Raw genomic sequence first — 11,268 nt, 5'->3', positions numbered from 1 at the left:
GTAACCACGGCTTTGATTCCAACACCGACTTACTGAAAAAATACTTCAATAATTGTACGAATGTGGTTTTTGCGTGAACTGGCCACTAGACAATTTTCAGTTTGTTTTTTTTTACCAAATATATTCAGTAATTTGGCACAAATGTGGAAATGATTTGCATCTTACAAGGTCATGACTGTTCATTTTCTGTGAAGACATGTGCAGTGGATCTCATTTTACATGATTTTTCCCTCCATCAAATCTAAATAAATGAAGTTGTTTTACCCCAAGATCCATTCGCTTGACTTCTACCCTCATCTCACAACAGCAATATTCTTTATCCAAAGCTGAAAGTTTTATATCTGTGTAAACAAGCAGTTATTTTCCTCTCTTTGTATCACAGGTTTAACCATGCAGGTACCTTTGATCTCCCTTACTAATTGGTTTAAGCCATATCAGACTTAGGAAGAGTCTGTGACAACAACAACAAAAAAAACATAATTTAAAATCACAACAGTGAGGGAATTCAGGCCAAAAGTACTTACAAAAGACCACAGCATTTATTATAGCTAGCTAAATCACATGCATGGAGGCAGTAATCAATACGAAGTAAATTCAGAAAGTGTAATGTTTAGATTGTGTCTATGAGAATTAAAACAAATGCTGAAAAATGAATTCCTAATTTAATGACAACTCTTTGTAGCACACATATTCATACACTCAGTCAAAGCTGTGTATCCCCCACATTTGGTCAGACAGTCTTGAAAAAGTCCACATTTCTCTCCCTTTTCTAATTATACCACCTCTTTCTGAATTCCAGTGAGTTATGTGGATTTCACGGCTGATTTCTTCTTCGTTTATCCGTTTCTCTAAACTGGAACCAATCAGAGTGTATGGACACAGATTAAGCAAAGATACCTCAATTTGCATGCATGTTAGCTCGGTGTGTGATTGCAATTCTGACAGATTTGTTGGCTGCAAACATTTCAGCTTTCTGTTGTTTTTGTAAAAGACGGGTCTTAAAAAAAAGTTTTTTTTTTCAGGTCTTACATTTCAGTTGTTAATTCCAAAGTACACTTATGTGTTGGGGGGATATGTTGATCATTTTTGTCCTGCTTTTAGTTTAGTAAATCAAAGTGAGATTTCAAATCAAACACGTTCCTCTGCAGTGTTTCAGACTGTTAAACTTGCTAGAAGTTAAAGCATTACACAGTGTTTTTGTTACTCTTTTTTACTTCAGTTTGATCAACAGAGTAAAAAAAAACAAAAAAAACAACACATGACCATTACATAAGGGGCCACGTAGAATACACTAGAAATGATGTGCATTTATTTAATCCAATAATCTTTACCTTTGTTGTCGTTGTGAATTTGTTTTCCAGAACTGAACTGAAGACAGCGACCAGAAGCTACAAACATACACCATTCATGTTGCTCTTCTGTTTGGCAAACATCCTGTGGATCTGATACAAGAGCTGCATGTAAACGTCCATGGTGGAGCAGCTGTCAAAGTCCATTTCTCTGCTCAGCTTTCATCTGCCTCCAAGTTAATGTTGTTACCAAACTTGGCATAGAGCTGGACCTTCAGATCACCCAACACTTGCTGTATCGCTGACACTCGCTCCTCAAGGCCTTTGACCTCCTGCTCCAGTGTTTCCTGATTACGGAACACAGAAACTCCAATTACAAGACAACCGCCACGATCTCCCCACAGGAGAAGGCAAACAACATAGAAGCATTTCTTACTATTTGTGTTATCAAAGGCACATCCTGAAAGCTGAAAGAGAGCATTTTATACAGGGGGAAAAAAAGAACCGAAAATGACGACGGATTGAAACGTGTACTAAATTTAATCAGCCAATATAACGAGCAAGCTGTTTTCGACACATTTGTCATTCAAGATGTGAAGCAGACTACCCACAATCAATCAGTTCAGGTTTGAACGGTATGTATTATGTGTGTTATGAAGAGGCAGCAGCAACTCAAGGGCAATCACCGAAGTGGCAGAAAGGAGGACAAGGTCTGATGGGAATCCCTTCTGGTCAATGCTTGTATGGTATGAAGCATCAATGCTGCTCAGCGTTTCTCCCAAAGGTGTGCAGAGGAGGATCTCAAGTACCTTTTTGTGGAAACTGGCGTTTGGCTAAACAACTCCTTCCGACAGAGAGGCCTCGGCTGTGGCTGCCCTCATTGCCCTGTCCTGATGAACCACTTTGGACTGTCCCTCTGCTCTGGGCAGATTATCAATCTCACAAACACACTTTAAGGAAGAGCTTGATATTTTAGGAAACGCTTATCAGTTTACTTGCTGAGGGTTAGATAGAAAGATCGATAGTACTTTCGTGTCTAGAGTCTGATTGTCGTCAGTGAGAGGTTGCCAGGCAACAAGCGTAGATTTGAGAACGTCAGCACCCAGGGAATAGCCTGGCACAGTCCCACCTGCAAAGCCACACTTTGGTTTTTTGGTTTTTTTTATAAAATCAAACAAACGAGGTATAACACAATAAATAATGAGCTGCTATGCAGACTTTGCTACCTGTGAGCAGAACCAGGCTGCCGTCTCCCCCCCCATTTCCAGTCCTGACAGGCTAAGCTAACTGACTGCAGCTTCATATTTATCATACAGACATGAAAGCGGTATTGATCTCTCAGCATGGCACAAACAAGTCTACTATCCAAAATATCAAAGTATTTCTTTAACCATATTTTTTGTGCTAAATTGAGTTCAAGGGCACAGTGACACATTTCTTTCAAGGGTTATTTTTCTCCATCCATTTAAAAATGTCTCTCCACATGAACATCATTTTAGAAAACATCTCCAAACATTTGGACTTTAAAGTGCAGATACTGTAGAATGAGTAATATTGGACGTACACAGCAGATGCAGAGTTTTTTGGGTCTGGGTACTAAAGTAGAAACTGTTTTCCTGTCAAAAACCAAAAACAAACAAACAAAAAAAGAAAGCGCGAAGCAGACCAATTTTCATTTTTGGTTGACAATAGAAAAAATAAATACTGGATTACATCAAACCAAAATAAGGAGCTGCTGTCCACTTTATTTCATTTGATTTCAATTTAAGTAGACATGGGCAATTCTGACAATTATTTCTATTATTGTTATGATATAAAATATAAGATATATTTCATACAATGAGAGGTGCAGCAGACGAGCTGTAAGGAGGGTTGTGGGAGGTCGAATGGACTACCAAAGATTCACTACTGACTATCTCAGGACTTTGGACATGCTTATTCTGTATATTTCACATGAGTCCATGGATATTCTGTCTGTTAAAAACAATAAAAGCTGTTAAAACTCAATAGACATTGGCAAAATTGAACCTCTCTTTTTCTTTTGGTGTTTAAAAGTGGAAAAAATGTACATATGTTATTATCATACTTTACTCTACTTGACTCTTTTGCATACCAGTGCAGCGGCACAGCAATACCAAGTTAAACTGGAAACTTGTAACTGCCAGCGCCAACCAAAATAAAAAAAAATAAAAACCTGGCATAAATCCGTCATTGCTGTTGTTTCAGGTCAACACTCCTCACACTAAGCAACAAACTGATGTGTGACATTGAATCCAAAACTTGTATTTTCACAGACACACATAAACCAGAACTTTTTTTTAAAATCTGAACTTTAAAATTGTTTAAAAAAAAAACTTTCTGTGAGCTAAAATAATATTTTCGTGTGGATGAGATATCAGCTAAATGTAGAGGAAAATGTTTGTTCAGCAAAACATCCATATTAATGTGGACAAAGCCTCATGTTATGGTCACATTATGAGTGTGTGGCCATTTGATCAAGCAGGGCCAGCGACACTGCTGCCGAGTCCATCTGGAAGTGCTGCCTGAGGGCTTGTTGATGTTAATGTTCAGGCAGAGGAAAACAGCCCTGGGAACTAGATAATGAAAAGGAAAAGTTTTTCTTCTCTTTTTCAGACAGAACAGAAAGGGAGATTGTGGAGAGAAAGAAATGAGAGGGACCTGGTAGAACAAACGAGCACATAAAACTTTTGCAACTGGTTGTCTGAACACATTATTTTAGTGTAGACGGTTTGCTTTCATCTGCAAAACTTACGACTAACAAAGACTTACAAAGTTGTTGCTCCCTTTTAAATTTACCTCTATACCCTGTGGAGGAATTTTCAACCTTTGGGAAGAGTTTCTGAAAGATCACACACAGGTCACTTAAGAGACCGGCATTAATTTATCGTCTGCTTCAGTCAAGGCTGTAGAGATATGAGGGGCCTCTGTGTTCTTGTGTTATACCTAAATAATGTCCTTGTTGGACACATGGTGGGCTCTGAGAAAGGTCATATAAGGAATTTTGGATAGTGAGAGCATTTTTGGGGGTAATATATACAACCTAAGTGATACAATTTTTTAATATTTTGGTAACAAATTGCTAACAAATGCAAAATACGCAACAAGTTTTGGAGTTTCTTCTCAAACTGCATCACTCATAAACACGCTGTCTGATTTACAGGTTTTTCTTTCCATTCAGGGTTTACATGTCAGCAGTAGATATTAAGGGACTGGGACATTTAGCAGCAAGTGTCAAAGCACTAATCAAAGTTATCATCAACTATCAAATGATAACATTTGTCAAACCAGTGTAAGTTCTGAATATTGCGAATATGATACTAGTACTTCTTTGAACCAGTGACAGCTCCAGAATACAGGACGCTGTAGTACGCTGACTGAACAGAAGCACAAAGCATGTGAAATGTGTTTTTCCAGAACCTTTTTATGGCTGTGTTGTCTGTCACTTCCAACGTGATTTGTCTGAGCAAACTTATTTTCAAAGGAATCTGTTTCTTTAAGCATAAAACCTGCATGTGACAAGAGACTTTTTTTTTTTGCATTTCGAAAGATTCTATTGCAAGAACATGAATACTTATTAGTAACACTTCAGGCAGTCCAATGGGGTGATCACAAAGGCTTTCGAAAACATTGGTAAATTCCATCTTTGAGAAGAGGATGTTCACAGGATCAGAGATATCTCTCTGTTTAACAGATAAATCAGAGCCAGGAACCAGGTTTTCTATCAGCTTTTACTGGCTGTATGCTGCTAAGCAATCCTCTGCCAGAAGGTTTTGTGCCAAAATACGACTGCATAGAAACAATGTATTCTAAGTCTTTTTCGCAATTCAACTGGGTTAAGAAAAGAGCCTCTCATATTTGTATTCAGGACAACTTGATGTGAGAAATCTAGTAGCTTAAATCAAACACTTCTAAAATAACTGCCGCAAAGAAATGCGTCACTGTCTTTTGCTTCAATGGATCATGATGGAGTTTTGCTTGAAAGCTAGAGTGCTGAACTTTAACAAATAAATGAAAATCCTTTTACTTTCAAGCTTTTATCAAACAACGCTGATTGAGCCCATGAGTGCCAGGTGAATCTGCATTTCACAGCAAACTTGACTTTTTACAGCTGCTGTTTGTGGCAACATTCTCACGCTGACACACCGGTAGTGATGCATTTTACATCAGCCAGCAGTGACTCGTGTGCCACGGCTGAACCAGTAGCTCGCTGCATGGTGAAGCCGCTGGTAGAAAAACTTAGAGGGTGTCCAGCAAAAGTTCTGAGACTAGAGCAATTTGGTGTTCAGAGAAAGGATCACAGTCTTAAAAAAGGGAAAACGTCACAAACACGTCAGCAGTATTTGTGAAATGTCACTGGGTCATTCCGTGTGGTTTCACCAGATGGTGGTTGCCACACCATTTTCAAATTAGTCCTAAATTTGCATGTCACTACTGAGTTGTGGGGGTCTGAAATTTTCAGAATTTGGGCTAAAAAAAAGCCTCGCCAGGTTTTTTTTTTTGCATCTTTAAGTGGTTAATTCTCAGCCTCTAGACATACCAGAGCGCTTTGGCTTTTTGAAGGTAGTCACCTTTAACAACTAACATTTCAAAAAGAACAAAACATACATAATACTACGATTGGAATGACTACTAATAGTCATATCCCAATTTAAACTACTGAAAAGCAAAAACGATTTTGACATTACCCATGCCATTTTGAGTAAGAATATCTCAGTAACTACAAATATAACCCTTCTGCTTTTCTGTACAGTGATAGAAAACAGATGGAACTGTCATGTAGAAAAATTTGGGGTCTCTGGTACCTGTCTCACACTGAGATTTTGGCCACCAAAAATAGCCAATTAAAAATCTCGTCCAACTTTGGGAGCTCATATTTTCCAAACTGAGGTACCTAGAAAGCTCCAGTTTGCTAAGTTATCCCACAGGTTTGTGTAGAATGGAACCCAGGGGTGTTAGAACACTTCTGTGCAGTATTTCTAGTACTTTTAAGGTCCCAAACCCCACTCACGAGTAGGTTTTTCTTAGTTTTTTAAGCATTTTTTAGCAAGCCCCCATGGCCTGCAGAGTGTAGGGAAACACCTGGGGATGTTTGTGGTTCACTAGCTACATGCAGAGGCCTTGTTTACCAACTCACAGCTCTCTGGTATGTCTAGAGGCTGAGAAATAACCACTTAAAGATGCAAAAAATGCTGGCGAGGCTTTTTATAGCCCAAATTCTGAAAATTTCAGACCCCCACAACTCAGAAACTATTTGAGCTACAGGCCTACAGTTTTGCATAGAAAGTACTTTTGTCACTGTCTAATGGCATACAAATTTAGGACTAATTTGAAAATGGTGCAGCAACACCCCCCAAGCAATATCTGGTCATTTCACCTGGAATGACCCCACTGTCAGACCACAGAGACAAAAGTTCTGTGTTACAGCTTTAAAGTAAAGAAATCAAATAAATAATGATGAAGAAAATGCTGAGAGATATCCAAACTGTACTAACTTTCCTTGCTGGGATGGGACAGAATCCATATTTGACCTGACATGTTGTACAAAACATGAGGGTGTACTATTTCATGGTTTAAAAAAAAAGCAAATGTGATTGTATTTTTGTGTATTTGCAGTTATAAACATGTAAATATCACTAAAATAACAAGTCCGAAGAGGGTGAAAAGGTACTGAGATATCCAGTGTGACACACTTACCTTGGCAGCCTCTAACATCTCTTGTGTTTCCTCCTGGGTGTGACTGATAAAGACATCGCCAATTTGATAAGGAATCAATAGAGAGTCGTCGTCTGACATCATCAGGTCATCACTGGCATCCTGGAGGTTCTGCAGTAATTTCTGTTTAAAGACATTAGCAGACCTTTACAGAGCCTCAGTAAGAGCTGTCAACAAATTAGTATTAGCAGCTGCATGGCCCTCAGGCAACATTTAACCGTGACACATCTGAGCAAACTGTGTTCAGTGGAATCAGTAAGTGTGGATTCCACTTTATGGTAACTTTAGAGGCTGTGCTTTGTGGCTCTGATGAATTGTGCCATGTAAAACAAAAAAATCTAATGGGCACACTAAATATTCAAAACACCTCACAGTGTACTGCAGAGCACAGGATGTTCAGAGAGCAATATTTTATTAGACAATCACCAGAAGCTTTAGTTTACAAAATGACATTTAAGTTTTCTAAACTACTCATTAAAGCAGATTGAACAATACAAACTTGTGGAAGTGACAGTGGTGCGATAGACTCCCTTTACATTAGCTAATAAAAACTGTAAACCAAGCATAGAAAGGTATCACGTATACAGTGCCACTAAAAACGGTACTATACTCATTTTGTTAATGCTAATGCTTTAAGAATGACAGTTCTAATAATACACTTCGTCATAAGCTCTCCATTTTGTTTGGCTTTATCCTTTAAGTCAACATACTAATTCAGCAGACATGTCTATGTAACAACAAAATTTGCTCATATGGTGTCCAGGGAATCCTTGGATTTGTTGGACTTTCACTTTGTCAAGTAATGCAGCAGAGTTATGGAACGATTAGTTTGTCTGTCTGTCTTTTCACAACATTACTCAAAAACAGAATAACAGATCTGGATGAAATTTTCAGGTCAGGTCAGAAATGACACAAGGACCAAGTGATAAGATTGTGGCAGTGATGCAGCTTATGGTCTGGATCCTTGAATTTGTTGAAGGTTTCTGTATCATTGCGAGATAGCAGCACCGTGTCACTGTAACTATGGCAACAAGTGAACACTACGTCAGCTACCTGCTGAAGATCACGTGATTGAAATCGATGTGTTGACTTATCTGTCAGAAAAGATATGAGGAACAGCTGATTAAACTGCTGGTGTTTGGGGGTCCATCAATTCCCGCCGTCTGCTACACATTTAGGTCACGCGACTCAGTATCCATATGTAACACACACACGCATAACACATGCCTGTGTTCAACGCAAGGCCATTTTGTTTGTGGGTACACCTATATTAAATGGCAACATTCAATGTTGCCGTGATTTCTCGCCACCAAAAACTAGTAAACAAATGCTGCATTTCTGACAATGCCATATGGGGGAATCCTGCGCTCTTTGAATGCTTTTCTTGTTCATCTATATTTTCTCAATCTCAATAATTAACAGTGCTGTAAGGTCTTGGCCACAATATTTGTATTAGTTAGGTTAATTTCTGTAATATAATACGTGAGGGTCTTAGCTTTATTATTACATTACTTAGGTTATAATGAATAACATTACACGATTTCAGTCTTAATATGTATTGTAGTCAGATAAAGCAATATTTCATGCAACTTCTGTAGACTTTAATCTCTAATTTTTAAATTAGTTGGGTAAAATCACACCATTAAAGACAATGCAGCACTTAAACTCATTAGGCTACTTTCAAAATGTCAATCATAATACTTTTACCAGAGGGCACAACTATCGTCTTGAGCATATTTTATAAAAAAAAAAAAAAAACACACTTGTCTTAACTATTTTATCTTGTTATACTGTGTTTCACTGTTTGAATTTACTGTTATTATGCATCTACATTATTTCCCTAATTTGGCAGGTATTTAATAATAAAGCAGTTTGGAGCCGTCCTTTACAAATAATATATACATATGTTTTACTGAATACCTGCAAAAAGAGTGAAAGTGGGTGAGTAAAATGTGCAGTGAAGTACTGCTCCCACTTATCTCTGCAAGGCTCTATCTTTTCATAAGCAGCAGTGTGACGTGAAGGTAAACAGACGTGATCCAACTGCAAAGGTTCTGCAGTTCTGACTAGATACAAAAATGTATGACCACACTGTGATAGAAATGTTATTTTATAGCTTCTTTTCACATCTTCCGTTGCTTTGCATTGATTTTTTTTCATTTGCTTAAAATAATTTAAAGGAGAAACTGAATGTAAAATACTCAATCATTTATCTTTATGTCCGGCCCGAACTGGGCAAACTTCGATGGTCATGTCTTCCCACCTTCAAATGTCACAATGCAGCTTAAAAGCTTGCAGAGATGAGAGCAGTAGGACTTTAGCTCTGTGTACTTATCTTTCTGCAGGAATGCTGTTGATCATGTGCAGCTGATGTTGTTGGTCTGAAGACTAATGAATGCCTGATTTTAATCAGCTTGTTAATGTTTCTAGTCTGATCAATTCATTTGCATACAGAGAAATCCCATTAGTCCCTTAGATAAAGTGATAAAACCCAAATAAATGGTTGTGACCGCCTTTGACTGCCCTGTGAAACACCAATGGTGAAAAACAACACACCTTTGTTTAACTTTTGCTGACCTATTTGAGGGCATAAAGTAATTTGGTTATCTCTCACATTTGGTAACCTGTTGCTCTGCGAAGATGTCGTGTCTGAGACACAATGCCAAGTTGAACATTTTGGGACCCTCACTCTCGGTTTAAAACATCTTTTACAGACAAGCGTTGCAATGTTTGCAAAAAAGCAGCTGATACCTACTATGAATGCAATGCACTGTTGTCACAAATCAAAACAACTCACAGAGATAAACATTTCTAACAACACTGTCATTATTTAAGTGTTGATAAAAAATAAAATCGATGCATAAAGTGTCATTTTTAGCAGGAGAGTGCTGCAGTCATTTTATTTTGAAAGCTATAGTTTGTATCCATCCCACTCATTTGGATTAGGCTGGCTCACTAACTTCAGCATCCCTCTATCACAGAGGGATGCAACCTCCAAATTGCTAAAACCTTTGAATTAACCCTCCTAACAGATAGTTGCAACAAAATGGAACTTTATAACCGTCATAATTGCTGGGGTTATTGCAGAACTGCCGTATTAGACTGCATGATTTTAGCTAGGTGTAACAGTGAATTTCAACCGATAACACCGTAAACCCAAACTGAACATGCCCACTACACATTTATACTCACTTTCTTGGCTTCTATCTCATTCTTTAACTCCGTCATCCGACTCGTGTTCCTGGCGAACTTATTGATCTTCTGCTGGTCTTCAAAAGTGACATTCACATCCTCAACAGCCTGCAAACAAAGGGGGGAAAAAATCATCGAAATGTATGGATGACGTTTGGACAGTGACACCCGTCTTAGCAAACCTAGCAGGTTGGCTAGCGCTAACGATGAATGGAATGAGTTGGTTAATGTCTGCTAGCAAGCTATAAGTTATGCAGCAGCTTGTGTGATGTCCTGTCACCTGTGGACTAACATAACCCTCGTCTCGTTATTATCATTATCAATTAATTCGAAGAAATCTCAGGAAAATAAAAAAGAGCAAACTTAGCAGGCTAAATGTAGCAGGTAGTCGCTACCTAGCTCGCTCCATGAACAGCACGAGGGCGTGACCACGGTTTGAAATCTCACTGGTGCGACTAGTTATGGCTTCTTTTACACACAAATCTCCACTGTTTTTGTTTGTACCTCCAGATAAATCAGCAAGACAGCGCCTATGTAAGAAAACCGAACATTTCCTCAAATTTCCACTTACTACAGGTCCCTTCATGGTGGCTGCCATTTTGTCTTCTTCGACTGTTTACAGACAGCGGTGCTTTGCAGAAAAACCTAGCTACACCGCCACCTAGCAGGACCTGGCATCTGACGGCACAAGTTGACATTAAAATGCTTATTTCTCGAACTAATAGCATTTCCTGCCTGTTCTTCGATTGCACAGCGGATTTTCGGTAAATATAATGTAATATGGCAACAAACGTAGCCCTTAACTGTTATTTAAACACTAAGTTTCATCAATTTCACTCTAAGTGATAATGCAGACAGTTTATAGTGTACTAGTGTATTTAATTATCTCAAGAAACGTGCTTACAATATGTCAGACTAGTTTTTATATTAACCGGAACTGCTGTTCTGCACATATTTGTACAGCAAACAGAACACGCTACACCCAAGTTCAAATATTTACTGAATGCATCTGGAAGGCAGGAGGAGCTCTATTAATTTAATTCACCACATCAAA

The 11,268-nt window shown here is 38.4% G+C and overlaps 1 protein-coding gene across 1 annotated transcript; it reads right to left on the bottom strand.

Annotated features, from left to right (window-relative positions):
- Window positions 1-517: 517 nt before the first annotated feature.
- On the bottom strand, window positions 518-10,903 carry pfdn4 (prefoldin subunit 4). Its single transcript, XM_022189792.2, has 4 exons — window positions 10,786-10,903; window positions 10,215-10,322; window positions 7,005-7,145; window positions 518-1,636 (listed from the first exon to the last, which is right to left on the bottom strand). Exons 1-4 carry the CDS (start codon window positions 10,810-10,812, stop codon window positions 1,505-1,507), a joined length of 408 nt encoding a protein of 135 aa, XP_022045484.1. The 5' UTR covers window positions 10,813-10,903; the 3' UTR covers window positions 518-1,504.
- Between the last annotated feature and the right edge of the window lie 365 nt (window positions 10,904-11,268).

Source organism: Acanthochromis polyacanthus, chromosome 6, assembly GCF_021347895.1.
Source record: "Acanthochromis polyacanthus isolate Apoly-LR-REF ecotype Palm Island chromosome 6, KAUST_Apoly_ChrSc, whole genome shotgun sequence".
In the NCBI taxonomy this organism is placed as follows: domain Eukaryota; kingdom Metazoa; phylum Chordata; class Actinopteri; family Pomacentridae; genus Acanthochromis; species Acanthochromis polyacanthus.
The sequence above is the reverse complement of the archived record's forward strand: the minus strand, read 5'-3'. Positions and strand labels throughout refer to the sequence as shown.